The sequence below is a fragment of the Grus americana genome, chromosome 4 (genome assembly GCF_028858705.1).
Source record: "Grus americana isolate bGruAme1 chromosome 4, bGruAme1.mat, whole genome shotgun sequence".
NCBI lineage: Eukaryota > Metazoa > Chordata > Aves > Gruiformes > Gruidae > Grus > Grus americana.
In genome coordinates, this window is record NC_072855.1 from 24,843,377 (window position 1) to 24,865,775 (window position 22,399).

Here is a 22,399-nt window from a genome sequence, read left to right on the forward strand (position 1 = left end):
TCCTCAGCATTACACTGGGGATGCACAGAGAGAGGCAGGGCTGTGATGGTTTTCTCAGTTGGTTCGAAGTGTAGGGGTGGGCAGGATGGTGGGGTTATGGACTGGCTTAGGAGGCAACCGTCTGCAAGAGTTAGCACTTGTAGGGAAGATGTGCATTCAGCAAGTCACCGTCTCGCTCGAGACAGGGTTGGGTTTTGGTTTAATTTAAATATTGGAGATGAATTTAGGGTTGAGGCTTTTTTAAGTCTTGTCTTAACACTTTTTGCAGATGTAGTTTAATTCCCACAGTTTATTGTGGACTATCATTTGGATTTCAGAGTATGAGAATTAACATTAGGAGGTGTATAAAGCTCATCTCGCAGCTACTGTCTCATTTTGCCTGCTAGAAGAATGTCATTTAGTTAATCTGCTCATCTGCAGCAGCAGCCTGGAAGGTGGAATTTGCCTGTGTGACATTTTTGTTGTTAGAAACTGCCAGCTTCACAGATATGCTGTCACTGTAAATCAGGTTAGAGTTTATTTAATTAAACCAGCTCATCTGCTATCCATACTAATTGCTGTAGTTCATCTTAACTATATGCAATTCTGTTTTCTTAAAGTTTCACAACTTATTACAAATACAGGAATTCTTAAAATTCATTATTATAAGCACCAGACTCAAATTCCAATTGCATAAGCACATTCCATTACACTTGGAGGTAGGAATAAACATACAGGATGGATATGCCGAGTGTCTTATTCAGAACATAGTTCTAGTTGAAGGAATGTTTTATGTCTTTCTATTTCATTTATAAGGTATTAGAAATGTCGCACTACTCTTGCAGTGTGTTGTTTCATTTTCTGAACAAGACACAAGTTACGCTGCAGGGAACAGCACCATGTTCTAGAGCCGGTGGGGTGAGTCCTACGGGCACAAATGGAAAGCAGCGGAATATGGTCTTATCTGTTGTACACCTCAGACAATGTGTTTCCCATTTATCATTTAATCATGTTTAGTCTTAATTTCTATCCTTTTCCAATAATTGAATTTTTTTTTTTGTTCCTGCAACTTAGCCTATTTTAGTTCCCTAGTAAGACTGTTCTGTCTGCTGTCATACAGATCAGCTAAGTAACTGCAGACAGTACCTGTGAATTGTTGCTTCCTTAATAACAAAGCTGTAGTCATGATTCATTTCAGTTTAGAGACGCAAGAATCATTTATTTTTTTTTAGCTCAGTAGCTCAGTAATAAGTTGGTTTTCAACAGAGTTTGTTCTTCTCAGTTATGAAGATGAGATGCTCTGTGTTTTGGTATATTCGTATGCCAAATTTAACCTGTTTAAGGCAAAGAATATAGAATATACAGTCTTGTGTACACAGGTAGCTTTTATCACAAGGTACAGCAACACCATGTAGTATGGTGACTCCAAGCCAGCACTGAGAGAAGTTGCTCTGGAGCCAAAATAATACTGCTGCATCACCACAGTGCAACCCTCAGGCTAATTAGCCTTGTTAGCTGTGTAGTACATTCTGCAAGGAAAGGTTGACGTAGGCACTGAAGTATGAGGAAAATTAATGACTGTGGCTCCTAAGGAGGGAGCAACTCATCTGTCCCTTTATTCTTATGTACTTACTCAGGTAGCTCTGGGCTGAGAACGTTGGGGTTTGCACTCCATTCCTAAATATTTGTAGGATGCATCTGTATTCATCCAGATCTGGAGTACATTTCTGAGGTGAATCTCTTGATCATCACCATCTAATATACTTCAACTCACATCATAGAGGGGTCTTGGTGTGCCTAAACTGGGTTCCTTTTGGATGAGAAACGGGAAGATAACTCCAGGATCTCATCTAATGCACTCCAAGTGTTTGTGGGGGTTAAGCCAAGTCCAGAGTGAAATCCCCTGAAATACACGACATGGACATTGTGTGCTTGGCACCAGCTATTTTACTCTACAGTTTTGCTCCTACAGGCCCATGCAGTAGCAAAAGCCTCCCCAGGCCCTGTATGAGGGGCCTGGATGACTAAGCCAAACCTGCAGGTTTATCTGAGATACAGGATCACTGCTGGTTGCAAGGGAGACTTGGGAAGTCATCTGGGCTCACCTCTCTCTTGAAGTGCTGCCAACAGTAACTTGGTCAACCATAAAAATGTCTAGTTGAGTCTTGAAGAGCTCCATGGACAGAGGAGCTTCTCCTAATGTCCAACCTGAATTGTCCAAGCTGTTATATTTTGTCATTGCCTTTGTTGTACTGTCTGACACTGCCACAAAGAGCTTGGCTCCATCCTCTTTGTAACTGCCATAGAAGTGGTTGTAGACTGCAGTTAGGTCCCCCTTACAGTCTTTGCCAGACTAAACAAGCGCAGATCTCTCAGTCTCCCCTTCTAGGCCATGTGCTCTTGGCCTCTGACCATCTCAGTAGCCTCTCCAGTTTCCTCACAATCCTCCTCGATTTTAGGTGCTCAGAGCTGGACACAGCACTTCTGGTGCACCCTCTTAGGAGGGTGATAACTTCCCCAAAGGGGAAAGAGAGGGGAGAGGGAGTGAGGCCACACTCCTCCGAATGTAACCCAAAGCCAGGTCTGTCTAATTTGCAGTGTTCAAATTGGATATATAAAAGCTGTGTGCTGCAGATTTAGGATCTCACCTTCAGTGGCGTGCCCACAGTCAAATAGAAAGCTTGCAATGGAGCAAGGACTTGACTAATGCTTCTGGACTGTTGTCTTCAGAACACGTTAGCATAGTATATTTCAAAACATGAAATCATAAATACATAATAGTGTTGCACTGAGGATGTTTTATGAAAACTACTATGCCTTTGACTTTTTTCCCCATCAAAAGTTTGTGAAGGAAGAACTGTGGTTATTCAGGTAAATTGGATTAAGCTCATGGCTATACTTCCGAGCTTTGCGGTATAGCCTTGATGCAGATTTCACAAGAAATAATTCTCTGGAGGTGTTCTGGATTGCTTTCTGTTTATAAAGAGAAATGGTAATTATACCACACGTTTGTGTAATATTTCAAAGGTATATTTAAATATTAAGAAGAATATTAAGAATTTGATGTCATTAATTAAATTACAGATTTCACAGTCTCCTAAAACTGTCCAAATAAAAAATGTTATAAATCTATGACCATGAATCTATGAACAGACCTCTGACTTAAATGTATCAGCTGTGGCTCTGATAAACAAAACATTCTTACATTTGCATACATATCTCTGGTTTACAATATGGGGACTGTTAAATCAGTTTTAACCTATTGTTTTGTTTCAGTGCAGTTATGCAAATATTGTTTTAACTGCAGTAGATGTTCTCCATCATTCGTAAGTTAACACTGTTTATTTTTCATCATGTGGTGCTCAGATCTACTGGTTTACAACTGGTTTATTTTTGAAAATAACTTAGCAGTGGTGTCATCGCTCTGTGTCTTAACTCAGTCGACACTGGTCACAGTCTAGACCTAGCAAAATCCATCACATATCTTAGTTTTATTGGGAGAGATAATAAAATTTATTATCTATACAAGATTTCATTCCTAACCAAATTTACTTCAAATTTGACAGTATGTTTCTTGAGTGATATGTTTTATCTAAATGCACTCAGATTAACTTGGACACACAGAACTTAATAATAATTTTGGTGTCATTGCCATATTGTGCTTTGTTATCAAAACACATGTCATTTTGCATGGTGAGAATAACATGATGTCAGAACTGTACATTTGGTATGATAGCAGGAATCACCTAGACTAAAAGATACCATAAACAATGCTATTAACAACTTTCTTCCTTTTAAAATACTATCAGATTAAAGATGATGAAGAAAGTGATAGTGTTTGACACAATATCATTAATTCATGGTATTGATTTATTTCTAAGTATAGAGATATATATTTCATCTTTGGTATATCTCTTTGTTCCATGGTGTTTCTAATTACTAAAATTAGTAAAATTCAGCTTCTTGAAAACTAAACAGAAAAAGATAAAGAAATTCTGACTGCCGAATTACAAAATTACATACAAACACATTTATGTGAAACATCACAAAGTGCAATATACTGTTTGGAGATTAAATGCCAGCACTTGATTTTGATTGGGGGGGGAGGGGTGTGTTTTAAGGGCTCTTTTATATGATAAATCTGTATGTCTGACTAAAAGAACAAAGTTCATACAAATATTATTAGTAACATCTTTTTCCCCTACACAGATACAATAGCAGAAAGGAGCGCCCTAAGAGAACAAGTGTATCCTAAGCTGAGAGAATTCTGCAGGGAAAACTATGGGCTGGAATTTCAGGTAGGTTTTGGTGTGTTGGATCTTGCTTTACTTTTTCTTGAAATTCACTCTGTTTAGAGCAGATAACATTTTAAAATATTGTAATTGTTGTCGTATCATTGGTACAATAGAAAATTGCAAAAAATTTATTTCATGTGTTAATTGTACTGAGTTGATGTACTTAAATAATTTTACAGGCAGATTCGAGGTAAATTCTGAATAGGTGAAAAAACCACAGATTTCACAATGCAACATTGCACTGGTTGTAAAAGCAATATGGCAACAAACTGCAACTATCACGTTAAAAACTTGATGAAGCCACCTCTATTTTAGATAGTCAAAGTGTTTAAGAAGAAATAATGTTAGATCTGACTTACCATGTTCTAGAAACCATACTTAAGTTAATGCAACCTATTTTTAATTTCATGTAATCATCATTGAAGTAGCACCATCTATATATTCACATAATTGTTATATCTACTCTAACTGCAGGTTTGTCTTCCACTGTAATGTGGAAAATAATTTAAGCAAGTGAATATTGAAACTGATTAACAAAATGAATTAAATGTTGAACATTTCTATTGAGATTATATACTATGGAATTTGCTTCCTTTAATGTCAATTGTAAAATTCCCATTGCTTCAGTCAGTTCATGTTTTCCTTTGTGTTATAGAAGGCATAGACGCATCCACATCTTTGGTAAGAGACAATTGGTAATAAATACAGTTGCATTTGACTTCAAACACATGAGTTTAGCATCACAGTTAAAGTCACTGGTCCTTTTAAGTCAGATATATCCTAATTCATGGTCCAGTAAAGTCATCCAGTAAAGTCCCATATATATCAGCAGGCCTAGAACTGGCTCTCTGCTAAGAGAAACAAATAAAGCCTGTGATGTCGTAAAATGGTTGTTCAATTTTTCAAAAATTCAGGTTCTACATCCTCTAGCCTTCCTCAGATACTGGTATTAACCTCCCATCTTAGTGACCCCCAAAATTCAGCTTTTCAGAGTGCAGCTTACTTGGAAACAGCTAATGCCTATTAGACCACATCCTGTTCCTCTCAGTGTATTATTCTTGATGCACATGCAGCTGGTCTTTAATCAAAATAACAAGTTCTTAAATTAGGATATTTGCTTTTAATTCCTTGAGTCACAGTGGAGCTGCTGAATCTGCATGGTGGTAAATTCCAGAGTGATTTTTTATTATGGCTTTAAAAGAATTTCATCTGAAGGTCCTAGCTCATCAGCTGATTGGGAGGTCCCAGCTGCAGTGGTACATGCAAGGAATAGCAAAAGATATTTAAATAATAAAGTATTTTTTGCCTGTTACTACCATGTGATATTAATGGAAAATATGAACTTTTTTATTTCTCAGTCATCTTTGAGGAGACATCTCAGTGACAGGAAGGAAGTGTCTCCTCCAAGTAGATCATAATCCACTGAATTCTTTGTGAGTGGAAACATGTCTGTCTTCAAATGGATTGTAATGTAGTCTCTACAGAAGGAATAATTACGTTTACTCCAGTTGATATTCATGGAAGCAAATTATGTTATTATATGGCTTCAACACCAGCAGCATCCTTATGTGGTCTGTGGTCTGAGAGACAGCTCCACTGACACATTCTGAAAACAGTTAGAAAGCTATCACATTATTGTGGAAGCAAAGTAGGAAAATTTCAACAAAAAATTACCAAGTGAAAGTAGTAAAGCATTTTGGAGGAGGCTCTGAAGTAGACTTTATCAAAACATTTTTTTTGCCTTTTTCATTCCTGATACACTGAGTTTCTTAGGTTAGCATGCAAAATCAAGACTACAGATTTTAGTGCAGTGGTGTCAAGAAAGTATTATGTACTTTTCAGATACAGGGATAAATTTCTATTTCCCTGTACAGAGCAGAACACGTAACTTTTCATCCTGATATGTAATCTTCTACTGTCCAAACCAAACTACCTCACGTGTGACTACCACAAATGCGACAATCTAGGGTGACAATGTAGGGTGTCCTGAAGACACCCTCTTCCTGATAAATCATGACCCAAATGAAATGCATTTGAGTACATTCATTGCTCCACCTTCCTCTGAGTCATCTGGGGCTGCACTGATAAGTGTTTCAGTTGTTGCAAAGCATGAGATCTGTCAGGCGTCCTCAAGCTGGTGGGAGCTGTTAGGGAACATAACCACCATGCGTGTGGAAGCAGAACTGAATATATTCAATCACTCTATGAATTTGTTTGCTCGATGGACTTCATTTTCCATGGAATCGGAAAATATTTCTGAAAAAATAGGTATTGGTGAAGACAGAAAACAAGTAAGCTGAGAAAAATTACTTCCAGAGTGCATAGTGTTTTGTAACTGAACTACAGTATTTTTTTAGGGGAGGAAAGAGAGGTTAAAGAAAGTAGTTGTAATAGAAAATTTTTGGAGAACAACTAACCATAGTTAATTAGCAGCATACTCTTCTTGGGAACAATGAACTGTTTCAAATCATTTTCACCATGTGGTATATGCTAGAAGGAAAGTGGAATTTTGCATGAATGAAATTTTTTAGTGGTTTTTTTTAAGCAGTTGGAAGCAGTAAAGATAAAATTATCTAATTTACTAGAAAGATCTGTGAAACTGTAATATTGGTAGGACAAAAGCTAAAATAAGGAAGAGGAAACACTGAATTATGAATGAAAAGTCTCCGTTAGATGACTAGTGTGGAACTGAACTAGACCAGTGTCAGTCCATTGTGTGTAAGTAGCTCTCGCAAAGCACTGGTTGTCATCTCACCTTGGCAGCCTTACTGAAAGCTAGGGTGGGTGTTTCTCACGCAGTTTTTCCAAGTATAAGTAAAAATGTACTTCAACATCAGACACAGTTGTCTTCTTGTTCCATTTCTTTAATTTTGTAAATCCTATTTATTTTAGCTAGCATAAAGAATAACTGATAAGCCTCTCATTTTTAAATTCTTGGTGCCTTTAGAGGTTTGATGGCTGAAATATTTCTTCTTGCATGACAAAATTATAACAAGTTAAGATACTATGTGCCAAAATTGTGTTACCCAATAAAAATAATCTATATCATTATAACACATAGAAGGCAGCCACTGAGCCCCTACAATATCTGCTATTCCAGAGAATTTCCTCTTCACATTTACAGAGTTAGCATGATTTCTGAACAGTTAATTAAAATAGAAATTGCTTTTATGTTTCAGATGAGCTTGAGCAGCACAATAAATTCATTCAACCAGTCATTCAAATATTTTTGACTGTATGCTGGGATGCTCTAATTTTATGACTAGAATACTTAAGGTCTATCATACATCATTCAAATAATCAGACAGCTAAATACAATGTGAAGTTCAGTAACGAAGTCATATAGATAAATAACAGAAGAGAGAGAGGGAGAAGGGAACACTTTTTTCCTAATCAGACTAAAAGAGAAGAGGACAGAGAAGAAATCAGTGCAAATTAGGGAGATAGGAAGGCTGTTTGAGATGCAATTTTGTAAAGCAGAAGCTGCTTGTTCCAGCAAAATGTGGGAACAGAGTTTCTCTAAAAAATAAAGATACTAAGTGTATTTTCTTGGCAGTGTAAGCTATAATGCATTTTATACATTGGGCTATTTCACTCATCATCAGTCAGATGGTACATTACTTCTCATGTTTGGCAACAGTTTGCCTCCTCCAGCAAACACTGACACATGTCCCAAACTTTTCTGGCAGAAATAACCAACAAGACTGTTGGTAGTAAAATTAAACATGGGCATAAATGCTTCTAGGATTAGGTCTTAAGCCTTGGCATTTATTGTTACGAGAAATGTCACAAGGAGATTAACCAGCTGTAAATTGGTGAATTTTACTTTTACATCAAACCGTTATTAGTTCTTATATTAGATCTTCAGACTGATTTTATGATCTGTTTAGACAACAGCTAGTTTTGTGGTTCCGTTTCCTATGGAAACAGCAGAGTGCTTCCACAGTACAAATAATATTATAATAAACAATATTGTAATATATTCATGTCTTAATACAATTTTGGTTATTTTTTTAACTATCTATTTGGACTTTTTTTTGTTCAAGGTACATACATGATGTTAACAATAGTAGCTTAAATGAGACAGTAGTAGCATGTACCATATGTTTTATTCCAAAAGAAATGCATACATATGATCCCTATTCTTTTAAATTCAATTTCCCACAGTAAGAAATCAGCCTTTTAGTTAAAATATTTAGTGAAATCACACTTCATCACTTAATTTCTTCAAGTAAGTTTAACATCCATATTCCAGTTTCTTCCAGGAGTTTGTTTGCAACTAATTACCATCACAAAACTGAGTCTGTAGCTATAGATGAAAGGCTGAACAGCAAGCTGTCCGCCACTGCATATCTATACAATCTCTGCTTGCAAAGTAACAAAGACCAGCTAACAAAGGAAGTACAGTATTACAGAACCGCACATATTGTTTCTTTTGAGCCATGTGCACAGGATGAGTTGATATCCTGTGGATACAAGTGACAGAGGGTGTCAAGTCGTGGTCTCGACTGTGATCCACAGCAAAACTCCCATTAATTTCCATGGAGTAAGGATTTTATCAATGCTTTTGTCATTATTCTTACCTATCCATTATATGCAATCCAGTAGCAAATAAAGACTACATCAAATCAAGATCTTGTCATGCTAATCTCTGCACAAAAATATGAATATGAAATGAGAGACTGTCCCAGGAGGGACTATCTGGGAGAGAAAATAAGAGGCTTGAATTGCCATTTACCTAAGGAAACCCACCCAGTCTAGACCTCATTGCCTTTTACTGCACTGCAGAGAAATGCTTACCAGTACATGAAATGTTCACAAAACTGATTTTTAATTTGATAAGTAGAAAGGGCATGTGATAAAGTAACAATGTTGCATACTATTTTCCAGGTCATAGACTTATACTGGGGAGTTGAAGCAGATGAATGGGACAGTCCTGAGCTGCAAAAGACTCGTATGAAGCTGTTAGAAGATTGCTTGAAAAGTTCTGCAGGTCCATGTTTTGTTGTGGGTATAAAAATAATGTTTTACTTTACAACAAAAATATAATGTTAGCTATCCTAATGTGCATGATTCAGTAACAAATTACTCTTTTCTTCTTTCTAAAATATTTTATATTCCTCCCTCTACATTTGCTATACTGCATCCAAATGTTTCCCTACCCAGCACTGTAGATTATTCAGTATTAGTGGTGAGGAAAGAAAGATCTTTCATGATCAATGCCTACAGCAAGATGGATTTAGAAACCACAAGGTGTGATTTTACTACTATCACAACATAAGTATGGACTACTTGTTTAAGGAGGCCCTCATTACTTAATTCTTGGCACTTCTCATACATGCATTATTGGCTGGCCTAGAAGGACTTAGTACCAAAAGCACAGCAGCAGCCAAGAACTGTCTTCTTTGATCTGCGTTTTGCTGGTTTGTGTCGCAAAGCCAGGACAAGTTTGGATGCCAGATAGGAGAGTATGAAAAGACTGGAGGTCACTGACAACCTGAGAAGGCTCTGAGTCTTCGTGTTTTTCCTACTCTCTGCCCTCTCTTTACTGTTGCCTGAACGAGCATTGCTTTTAGGATTCTTCAGGAATCAGTAAAGCTCACAAAAAACCATACATCTTCACTGCCTTTTCCTATTAGGCCTAAAGGAGACACTGAAACACTTTTACAGGAGTGTTTTATAAAGCTTTACATATTTCTTTTAATGTCAGAAAGGTCTTTCTTCTGTAGATGAACCTGTTGTTTTACATCAAGCTCAACAGTCTTCAGCTATTCATCACAGCTTTTACAGCTGAAGCAGTATGAATTTATGAAGTCACGCCAAACATTGTGTAGGGTTCTAATAGCTGAAAGGTACTGGGATGGGAGTAGGCTGTATATATAAAGTCCTGCCAGGTATGCTTTTCCCTCTTCCAATGAATCATATACAATAGATTTTGCTGTCACTGATTTTCTATTAAATATACAATTCAGAATAGTGCATTTTTTACTCTTTCTTCTATGAATAGAGAGATTTGTACCATGTTTTAAGATGAATGTAGTTAACTTGAAAAATATTTAAAGACCAGTTTAGTGCATGGTATGCTGACTGTATTAGTTTTCAGTGCATAGGCAAAAAATACATGACTTTTGATAAATGCTTTCTCCCAGCTGCTTAGAGAGTAGCATATCCTCTTTAGCTGTGAAGAGTAAGGCTGTTGTTTAACTTTCTGGGTAGATCTAGATAGAGGCTCTCTCTAGTGAAACTGGCTATTCAGTGGTATATACTGCATACTTAACAGCATCTATTAAAGCTTCAAAACAAAAGAAAAGATGATTTGGGAAGAACGTGAATTTATGTTCTAGATGAAAAGTACTATAGACAAGGGAGACTTCAGTGAAAGTACAAAAATGGCTACAATGAGTAGGATTTGCTATGATCAAGGATACTTCTCTAAAGATAAATATTTCTATTATTCCAAAACATATTTAATTCTTTATCAGTTGTCTTGAAGCTCCATCTTTGTGAGAAGTAAATGTGGGATGTATGACAATTATTTTTCTATGCATAGTTGTAGGACTGCAGAGATATTAGGAGAAGTCTCAAGTTAAATTAACCTCTATAAAACTCCATTCTGTTTAACAAGACAACCAACATTGTTTTAAGACAAACTGCCTGCAGAGAAAAAAAATAGATGTCCTGCCCACATTAGATGAATTCAGTTCCAGTTTCATTCTAGTGCTGTAGTACCCAAGCATACAGGGCAAAAGATAGACTCGTTCAGTATCTATCCGTCAGGCTGGCTGTTTTCAAGTAAACATGCCTAATCCTACTTAACTAATTTTGTCAATTATTATACTAATTGTTAGTATAAGTTTTACTAAATTACAGGCATTTTGCTATTACATGTCTTTATTGCAAATTTTCAAAGATCGGTCTGAAAGTAAAAAAAGCATTGCTTCTGTTTACTACTGGTGTACTACTGATTGTCCTCTCCATAGTCACTTGCTTATTGCAACTGGAAAGGTAGTGGAAGTGCTTGTCACTCAGACATCAAAGGACACCTGCAACTCTCCTTTGACAGTTTTAATTCCAACTTATTAACCTGTGCTTTGATGTTAGACTTCAATGGAAAACAATTTTAAGACCATGCCTTTGCTATTCCAAATTTTCTATAATATATTTGCTAAGAAAATATTAGAAAAGGTAGATTTCTCCTCTATACCTAAACGTAGCTAAGTGAACTCAATTCTTAGAGCTGTCATAATGAGGCAGAGTTCTGAGAAAATTGCAAGTCCTTGATTTTTTTTTTTTTAATGGAAGAATGTTAAAGATTCAGCAAACTGAAACCACAGAATCCCATGGGGACGGAAGGGATACAAAATACTGCCTGCTGTGAAAGGCTGGAGATCACTTCTTTCCATGCCAAAGATCAGACAAAGAGCAAGCCGTAGCATGTGTTGTTCTGTACTTTTATCACACCCTTACAACCATCTCGCTGGCTCTGTTTCATTCACCTACTTGCCTCACCGCTCTGTCATTTCACTTCAGAGCCCTGGGGAACAAAGGCTGTCCTCAGCGCTTGACTGTAAAGAGCCCGGCACTTGGAGTACTGAGTCTGTGCTGGGTTTGATGGTGTAATGACACTGTTTTTCACAAGGACATACTGGCCCAGATCTCTAGAAACTTTGGGTAGCTTCCATCTTACATGACTTAATTTAGTTTTCTGGGTTTATTTTTCTACTTTTTATCTTCTCTTTGATGAAGAAACTGAGTTGGAGCAGAAAGGCATGGCATTTTTCCTGTAGCGACACCCAGTGTCGTTAGACATGGATGTTCTAAAATTTGTGACGGCGAAGGAAACCTTGTCATGTACCATTGCTGCACATTTTAGCAGCTCAGAATTTTGAAGCTGTTACGAACTCCCTGCCTGATATTGTTACTAAGGAAAGAAATCAAGCCAAATCAGAAATTTTAAACAAAACAAAACAGTTAGCAAAGAGGTTGCAGTGAGCCAGCGACTTCAATATTTATTCCAGGTTTTCCAAGTATGGGCCAGAGTAATAGCTCTCCCAATGACTTGACTGGCAAAACCACAGAAATCTGTGCACATTTGGTTTTTGATTTGTTGTACCTTAGTGGGATGGGGTTTATTTCATTTACAACACAAATTGAAGATGATTCTACTCCAACAAGTGTAATTAGTTTTAATTTATAGTAACATAATTAAAAACTGACTTTGGCACTGCAGACTTTGGGCAACTTCCCATTTCTTGAGAAAGTTCTATAAAATGTGCCACTTCCATTCATCTGGGTATTTTTTTTTTTTTTAACTTTTCGATTACCACTTTTTTAATTCAGACACAGATCTGGAATTAAATCAGCCTGTTTGGAAATAACTAGCAGATATGGATTGATTTTAGAAAGTGTTTCGTTATGGTACTTTGTGCCTGCATTGTGATATCAGATAGAGGGAAAATGAAATTCAGTTCTTAAATTAGTGCAGTGCATAAGTTGGAAGTCCTAAGCTTTTCTTCAGATACAAAACAACAGAATCCAAATGAACATATATTCATAAATACAAAGGAGGAAGCAGTTCTGAAAAAAAAATGGGTAATTAATTTCCTGTGACACTATTTGGGAACGTACAGTCCTTCTCTTACCGACTGCCTGAGCTCTATCAACACTTGATCCAATTAAGGGAGAGGGGAGTTGTTTGGGTTTTTTTGGTTGGTTTTTTGCTGAGTTAAAGCATGATCATTTAAAAACTCATAGCCTTTACTGTAGGTAAATACAAATCATGCAATTTTTGACCTACAGAATAATTTATCAAAATTTATTTATGAGGGGAAAAGTACTATTTCTGTGGGAAAAGTACTTTCCGTGCAAATTTTATGTAGAAATCCTACTGTTGGTCTCTGGAATCTCTATGGGGAGACTGAAATGCAGTATGTTTATTAGATTGTGAACTGCTTAAACTCTACATTGCATAATGATACCAAAGACAAAATGCATTCAGTGCATCACTGGGACCATTACATTTTGTTGGGTTATACTTCCTAGTAAATTCATAAGAGATGGCAATACAGACAGGATAGTAGAGTAACAATAAAGGTTATGTTCTCATCCCACAACTAGTACTGATCATGAATAGGATTTATGTATTACAGATCTAGTCTTGACAGCTTTAACAACTAGTACAAAGATATAGGTACCTCCACTAATATCTGAGTCATCTTCTGGATGACTGTTTCTCCATTAACAGCAAGGAGACACTAGGGAGTTAGACTGCTAATTTAGGATCCCAAGTACAGTGCTTGATATCAATTAAGGTCTTGAGCTATTTAGGGTGTCATCAGTCTATCATGATTATTTGCAGAATAAGTTTACTGCCCTTTTATTGGGACTCCCTAACTAATACTCCAGTACTAACCTGCTGTTGATTTCGCCTCAGTACAGATGAGAGAACTGGCAGACTTCTCTGCACTTCTCTTCAAACACACCCTGCAAGTTATAACACGTGGGTGCGCTCTTCCATCTGTGCGGCACCACACAGTCTCTGCCTGAACTGCTGTTCTTGCATGACTACGTCCTGAAAAATTGTAAAACAAAAGGGAGAAATGGAAATGAAATAGTTTGTCACCTGTAACAATTTGCTCAATCAAACATGTTTGGGTTTGTACAAACCTAAGAGATTCTTTCCACACATCATTGAAATCATCTGATCCAAAGAAGAGTAAAAACATTTTCTACCTATTCTGAATGGCCATTGTAATTATCCCTCTCAAATTATTTCAGCATTCATAAACCATTAAAAATACCTAGCATTATAAAATTGGGATGCCAGTAGGATTTTAAAAGAATATTAGCAATTTACAATATTTGGCATGTCCTTAAATCACCCTGAAATTGAAGACGAAATATGGTAAATTGAGGAGTGAAATGTTTTTTACATCTCTGGATCTTTTTGTTCCTACAGTACAATGCATGCTTTAATCATTCCATGAAGACACTGCTACTTGGTTCTCTTTGCTTAGTACAAACGGTTTATAATTAATTCTAAGCACATTGCAGCTCAGAGAAAATTCCTAATTATATTACTCCAGCTCTGCTGAATCTCCTCAACTCCCATTTCAGTTCTGGTGTTACTTTAGAATTTATTCCTAATGTGAAAACTGAATATATACAGGTTCTGGAACACCTGAGATACGTTTTGCTTTTGCTGTCCTGGGAAAATTGCCACAAATTTTAAGTTAGGGAGGCTAAAGTCAGTCAAACGTATCTATACTAAAACAGCCAGTTTAGGGGGAATGCTAAGCACCCAGTGCTCTTTGGGAATTCAGCAGAAGTTACACATACTTGGTACATTTCAGAATCTAATTTTCCTCAAGGAAGCAGCTCTATATATAGTTTTTAAGTGAATGAGGAGAAATAGCTGGAACCAGACATGACACAACAGCCCACCTCTCCCAGTAAAGTATATTCCAAGAAACAAATATCAAATTATGAATTTTCTTCTTACTCTGCATCTGATTCAAAACCCATCCAAATAAGAACTCCCTCTAACATAAATGGGTTTGGGGTCATACAACATATCAGGCATGGCTCCATAGGACTTGTTGGCATTAATCTGAAGTAAAGTATACGTCTGTGGACACTAATCCTGTTTTAGACAGACTTGGCCAACAGGAAAGATTTTTCTGTGAATGTCAAAGTAGAGCTTTGTATATTTTTTGAAACCCTTCAAAACAGATAAAGCGATGAAATTTTAAAGACATAGTATGCAACTTTCCCCTCAGCAAGCCTTGGTCTTCTTTCACAGCCTCCAAACTAACAGGCAAAGGATATATATCCCTTTCTGTGTTGTTTGTCTCTGAACAACAGATATACACACAGAGTGGAATCAAGCACGGGGTGATATTATATGATTAAGCTATTGTAAGTGAGTTCCTTGATCTGCTTTAGGGCTGGGAATCTATTTTCCTGTGAATCATCTCTGATTCTCTAAATCTAAAATCTAGGGTCTAAAAATGCTTACCCATTTTTTAAACATATCCCGCTGAAAATAGCTGAAAGATTCATCAGGCAGCTTTTACATAGAACACAGAAACTGCATGGTTTTTGATATAGCCTAAAATAGCTTGCATTTTCAGCTTACAGTCAGAAGACTGTACATACTTTCTGCTAAGTCACTGTATTTCTTTTTCTTGATATAAATATAATTTCTGGTGCTGCCTTCCAGAAAGGTTAAGAATTATATTTAATACAAATGACCATATTAATGAGAACAAGATTAGCATGAACTCAAATTTCCATCATTCTACGTAATGTGTAGACGAAGAAATAGGCTGCATGAGATTTACGAGATTTCTTTTCTCTTGACCGTCAAGAGCTTTACCAAACCATCTTCTGAGGTAGTATTGTAATCAGCTAGATGTAATGGTCTGCTCTACAGATGAAACTGTAGATCAGAAAGCCAACATCAGCTATTCTGCAGAAGTGAGGGGCGGGAGGAGAAATCCTAAACCTTGCAATGCTCCTTCTGTGTAAAGAAACAGCATACTTTACAATATTTAGCAGGCACTTGATAAGTTCAAAGAGAGATCTTAATGCTGTTGCTTTTACCTAGCTATATGCCTTCCCTTTTCTCAAATACAGAGATTCACTCCAGGGATCCTTTGGTTCTCCAATAACAGACCCAGAAACCAACACCTGCCCACAAAGTAACTAGTTCACTTTTCAATCTGATATTGCTAAATCCAGCTGGCAGTAGCTGGGTCTTTTTTTTTTTTTTTTAAGATAATCAAAGTGTATCATTTCACAGGATACTTTTTTCTTCAATGAAAGAAGCTAATTTACAAAAATAAAATAAGAGACAGTATCGGTGTTCTTCATAGTGATACTGGTATGCATTCATAAGGTATTGCCTCTCTTAAAATACTTGCTTTCAGTGCAGGGTGCTTTTTTTGGAGTTACTACTCTGTTAGCATGCAATGTAGCAAGTAATTATCGTATGCTTCTTTCTTTCATAACTCACACAGTAATTTTTATTCCATTCCACCTTGAAAAAATGAAGCAAAGAACACTTGCTTAGAATGCTAGGGAGACTGCAGTTATTATGAGTAAACTACATGTTCTTTTCTTGTTAAATCTTTTGCATAGTATAGAAATTACTGCTTAAACCTGTTTAAAAAGATTTTAGAATAGTACAGCTACTCAGGGCTGGAGAAGCAGCTCATCGTCTGGACACATACTTTTGCAGAGTATATACTCTGCCTCTCAGTCATGCCATTGCATGGCATAGGCAAGATGGTGTTTTCATTGAGATAAGTGTCATGACCGGATGTTCTGTGCTATATTTCATTCATTTCCATGGGGATTTACTACAGAATGTTTAAACAGTTGGCTAATGACTTGACCTCTTACCTGCAGGCAGTATTTAGTATTTATTGTTTGTACACTTACCATTAATTTTAAGTCTGATTACCTATTACTTAAAAAGTAGTGTTAGAAAAGGTATGGAGATATCCCAATAGAAAGCTACTATATTTAAGATTTTATTTTGATCTCTTCAATTCTTGAAGAAATATGGCAAGTGAAAGCTAAGAGGATTTATAAAGGTGATTTTTTCATCTATATTATAAATGGAAAACTAATATTGAGTAGTTTTGAAGAAAATAGTTTTTGAAATGTGGCAGTTGTGAAGGTGGCTTTATGAAAAGTTGGATTTATATTTAATATAAATTAAATTATTAGGGTTAGCTTTCTCATTGTAATATGTTGTGATGTGAATTGGCTGTAAAGATTGTTGACACTCTAAATACTTTAAGTAATGCTGTTCTTCATAAGCCATAACCTTTGTCAAGTGCATAAAGGGGGTGGTTTATGAAGTCAAGGAAAGTTTTAATCTCTATCTATTATCACAGTGCTTGCCTTAGTCTTTTTCCTTTAGTTCAGCTCCTTTGAAGACCCCTTCCACATTTTGCTTTCTCTCCTTAACTGTTATTACAGTTTAGATTATTAGTTTCTTTTCATAGGAATTAGTTCCTTTCATCCCGCAGGTATACTACTGTCCTTTCTAGCCTCCTCCAAATGTATAGTAATTTAACACAAAGAAAAATGGTTCTTCCCCTCCAAGCATGTGAAAAGTAGGGAACGCATACAAATCATTTAAGAACATACAGAAGGGACAGATAATTCTACATCAGTCTTAAGTTTACTGGGCCATCATACTGCTAGCATTGTTGGGGAAGGAAAATTATACTCTTCTGGTGCAAGGAATTATCTACTAATTTCTTTTCATCTTTGAAGGACTAGATTGATAAAGTATCTGTTCAGAGACTACCAGCCACCAACTGTCCTAAATAACAAGCCCTAAAACCAATGCCAGCTGCCTTAGAAAAAATAACGTTTTGTTACAATTGGCACATAAGGATACAAAAATCATAAATAAAAGTCATCAAAAGCCAGGAACTAGTCAAATAATATAGGCCATTCCACATGTACTTGCAAAGCAGATTTGATATTGCATTATGCTACTTGTTTTGCATACTGTGATAAACTATAAATTCTGGGTGCTGTAGAGAGGTAGCATTATAATCTGCTAGAACTAATGTCCCTTATACTAAAAAATTGCCTTTGGGCCTTCATTTATTTTATATCCCTGTAAAACACATTTATTAACAGTGTTTTAGGTGCTTCACTACACACTACCAGTCACGGGTCATATCAGACTCACAGTAACTATATTATTCTATGCAAGCTGTGAAATCATTTTCCTGACATTTATTTACAAAATTAAGTTTTCGTTTGTAGACTCAATGAATACCAATCTGCTTAACTCTAATAAGAAGGGGAAAAAAAACTAGCAAAAAGAAATTTGCAGTGAAATGTCATATCATGTTACAACTAGCTTCAGTATTCCTAAAGTCAGGAGGGGTGTTAAAAATTCCGTTATCCATCAATGATGTCTGCCTCTGGTAAAGCTCATTAATTAACACTTTCTAATGCCTTCACAGTGGCTATGTATGTTACTGAGAAACAGCTTAATTGTGTCACAGAAAACCATAAATATATAGGTCTATTTCCAGTAAAGACTGTGTGTGTGTATGCTTACAGAAGGATTTGGATAGGTTTTGCAGTCCTAAAAACCCCTCCTCGGTTGCTGCAACTTTGGCAGTTACTACAGACTAGATGCCTCTCTGTCAGTCCCGTAAGTGCCTAATTCATCTTTTTGCCATGTTCAGCTTTAGCTCAGTCTAAGCTCTTTGGCTCCTCATTTATTACTTAAACACCATTCCAAAATGGGAATTTAGAGACTAAGCAGCCCTTCTGATAAACACTAGTAAGATCATATTTCCCAGAAAATAAAGATATGGCCTCTTCTTTTTAGAGGGTGCATGGGTGCAGCAGGAGGCAGCACCCTTTCTTACATATGAAGCATACCAAAGAGGGCAGTAAGAATGCAGAAGAGTCCTTGTACTGCCCTCGTTTTTAACTCCAGGGTTTGGTGTCCAGAAGCCAGCGCCCTGTCCTCCCAGCTGACTACACTGATAGGCTCAGAGTATCTTTTTCTTTTCTGGCTCCATCATGCTGCATATCTGGATGCTCAGTAAGGCACATTAACCAGCAACAGTAGAAGCTTTGCTCCATTAGCCAGGCTTCACCTATGAGATGCAAGACAGGATTTCAAACCCCTTCACAATTCCTTCCTGCTTGGGTGAGTGTTGTGAGTATTCTACAAAGCAGGGGAGGTTACACCACCATGCCCTCCTCTAAAAGACAAGATTGATCTCCTTGCTGTTTCCAGGAAAGGTACGTTTCCCACTCCCTGTAGCAAGGGTAGTGATTTTCACAGACAAGGTTATTGACTGCAGTCTGGGCTGTGTACTAAAGTCTTTTATTAAACCTAGCCCTTGTAGTTTGTTTTTCTACCCAGCTCCACTGGTATGGGACCTGTCAGAGTCCCATAAGTGTTATGGGACCTGTCAGAGAGATGACAGGAATCTGGGCTGCATTAGGAGTTACCTGCAACGTCCTGAGCTTTATACGAGAGGAAAAATGTTTATGCCTGTCAAGAAATCACCCACCCAATTTCAAAAAAAGAGCAAAGTGAAAATGATACATTTGTTTGGAGGAGAATCAGAATGAGTGAGCAGCTCAAATCTGTAGCCAGAGGTAGGTAAAATCTTCTCCAGGCCTTTCTCTACCCTATCTTTATTCACAGACCTCTTTCCTAATTTTATTCTTTTTGACTGATGTTCTCACCAGCACCCATGCTCAGGGAGATCAAAGACCCCGCAATGGCAAATGGTGAAGGAAAAGGCAACAAAATGAACTGAACTGGTGCTTCATGACCATGTAGAGGAGAAGGAGTGTGGAGGAAGACGACCATTGATACTTTCACAGCCAGGAGAAAGGAGACTTCTGATGAAGCAAAGTGTATCAGGGAAGTAGGTCATGAATTTCTTCTGAGGATGCACATTCACTCTGCATGGTAGACTGTTAGCTCCTACCCACAATGTCCTGAGAAATTACTCACCATTATTTCATATCTCCCTACCACTAGGGAAAAGCTTTGAGATTTAAAAATACTGCACTGTGGGTAAAGTTCAGAGTTGAGGGAATTGGTTCATTTACAGCTGGATTCAGCTGCTCTCTTTAGTTTTCTGAAAGGCAGGTTAAGCATCAAGTAACTCCACCATCATTTTCTTCTTACATCTTGTCAGGAAAGACTCACAGCAAAAGACTTCAGCACTTGCACCTCATCCTTCCAGTTCCAATTCCAGTCAGTTTTCCTACAAGGTAGTTCAACATCCCTTTTGTGTTTTTCATGGAACTGAAACCAATACCTGTCTCAAGTTTCTGAAATACATATAGCCCTCCCAGGGTACTTCTGCAGTGACTCCAGGGAAAAAAGAGAAATTAGGGCATGGGTCTGTGAAACAACGCACAGCAATATTTCTTAAGCCAAGGAACATAAATGCATATTCAGGCAGGTGGAAAAAAATAATCTGTCTTTGAGTGCAGAAATGTCTTTATTATGCCTTCAGTTTTCTATTCACTTCAGTAATTTCAATTAAAAAATGTATTTCTTATTTTATGTTTTATACAGTCAGCTGAAGTTCTAAAACTAAATCTATTTACCTGTAAGCTTCAACCAAAGGATCGAGGTATGGACACTGTTATTATCACCTAGGTATGGAGAAAAATCAAATGAAAATGTTTGATACTGCTGTATGGTATAATTTTTCCCTTAAAAACTAAACAGGACAAACAATGTAAGGCAACAGTCCCATCCCTGCTGATACATAAATACGCAAGATCCTTTGCATATGTACACTCAAAATAGAAATGCTTACTTTGCAAGCTATCCTTAGCCTCATTTTATAGATAGGCAATCTTGAGGCAGTGGCAACAGCACCAGGAAGTTAGCAGTTTCCATACTGAGATGAAGCAAAAGTGGAAAGAAGATTTAAGAGACCTGCAGCAGCTCTGATGTCCTGCCTGCTAAGTTGCACTGCCTTAGAATTGTTGGCAGTAGAAGGAAAATGCTGTTCTGAAGGCGCTTAGACCTGTACATCCTAGAAATCGCAGATTACAATGTTTTTGGCCTTTTTTTCATATTTTTGATTTCTAAGGGAAGTATTTTGGGGAGACTTAATTCCAATGCAACATAACTTTTGTCCTTTGATCACTACCATTGATAGGCAAGAAAAGCAGTTAGATGTATTTAATCAAAGAATACTCTCTCTCTGCTTGTATCAGGAAGTCCTCACACTGCACCACATTGCAACTAGAAGGAAAAACAAGGAGTGGAGGCAGCTAGTTTCAGGACATCTCTTGGGCACCAGCTACTCTGTAACACCAGCATCCTAAAACTTGGTTTAGATTAAGTGTGTTATTACAGCTTTCTCCATCTTGGTTTCAGTTGTTCAGTTCAGTTCAGTTTAATGGCTTGGAGTTTGCACTAACAATCAGTTAACATATATACTCCATTCAGATTTTCAATTAATTGAAATTATTTGTTTTTCTTCTTACTGAAATCATTAGTGCATTGAAAATAAATTTAAGTAAATATACTTCTCTGGTTTCATTTCAGATGACTCACTGTTTTTTATCCATTAGCATTTTTGCTTTGAGTTTCAGATGAATTGGCTGTTGTTCCCTTAAGGAATAAATAAAAAAATATATAGGACATTCTTTTCTGTTTGTTCCTGGTAGTAAATTCCCAAAAATATCTCTGGCTGCGCCTGAACATCTTATATTGAGTAAGTAATTTCTATAAGGTTACAATATATTGGCAACAAACTAAAAAGACTAAATTGTACTAACTTTCTTTGAATGGGGTGTTAACTAAAAGGCCCTTAAAAATTGGTATCCTGACCATTTTTCCAGATTTTCAAGACACCATTTACCTGCATATTTGGTTATATCAGTTAAGCCCACATTTCTGCAGACAAGGAGGGTAAACATGCCTACATGTTACAAATTCTTTGTGCCTTCCCTGACTTGAATGCGCCACCTAGACAGGTTTGTACATGCAAATGCACTGTGTTACCACCTCCAAATTCAATATGAAAGACAGGAGATAGAATGTAGCCAGTATACATATAAAGGTAAGGTTTGAAAACAATGGAGCATTTCTTGTAGTTACGCTGAAGTGATTCTGTCTTCAATTCCTACATACATATATATCAATTGAAAGAAATTGATGGGTATTACCATCTGATTATAATACGTATGCTTTTTAGACAAAATATTTAGAAGAGATTTGAGGTCCTTTAAACCTGGTGTTAAATAGAAATGTCAATCTTTTACTTGTATTTTTCTTTATGTGTTTTTTTTGTCTATAGAAGTCTGTTCTGCTACTGAGTGACATACTTTTTATCAGCTAATAGATGTATTAACATCACCATAAGCAGCAGAGCAAAAAACACCTTTATCTGAACAAAATGGCTATTTGACTCAAATGTATAGCTTTAAAGAGGAATAAGTTTTTATTTCATAAGAAAGATTTAACTGCAAGAGGAAGGAAGCCTAGAAGCGTAGGCTGAGGAAGCAGGGAGTTAGGTCTTTAACCCCAGGATTCACAGAAGGCAGTGAAGAGCAAGTGATCACAGGAGAGACGGGGATCCAGAGGACTG

The 22,399-nt window shown here is 36.9% G+C and overlaps 1 protein-coding gene across 4 annotated transcripts in view; it reads left to right on the forward strand.

Moving 5' to 3' along the window:
* The window catches only part of NWD2 (NACHT and WD repeat domain containing 2), a 58,642-nt gene that overhangs the window by 19,226 nt on the left and 17,017 nt on the right, over positions 1–22,399 (forward strand). For 2 of the 4 annotated variants that reach the window (XM_054825227.1, XM_054825228.1), the window contains exons 2-3: positions 4,189–4,277; positions 9,165–9,281. In XM_054825227.1, coding sequence (XP_054681202.1) covers positions 4,189–4,277; positions 9,165–9,281 — 206 coding nt within the window. Of the gene's footprint in view, positions 1–4,188; positions 4,278–9,164; positions 9,282–22,399 lie in introns of those variants that run through there. The other 2 variants (XM_054825232.1, XM_054825229.1) reach the window with 2 other exon arrangements.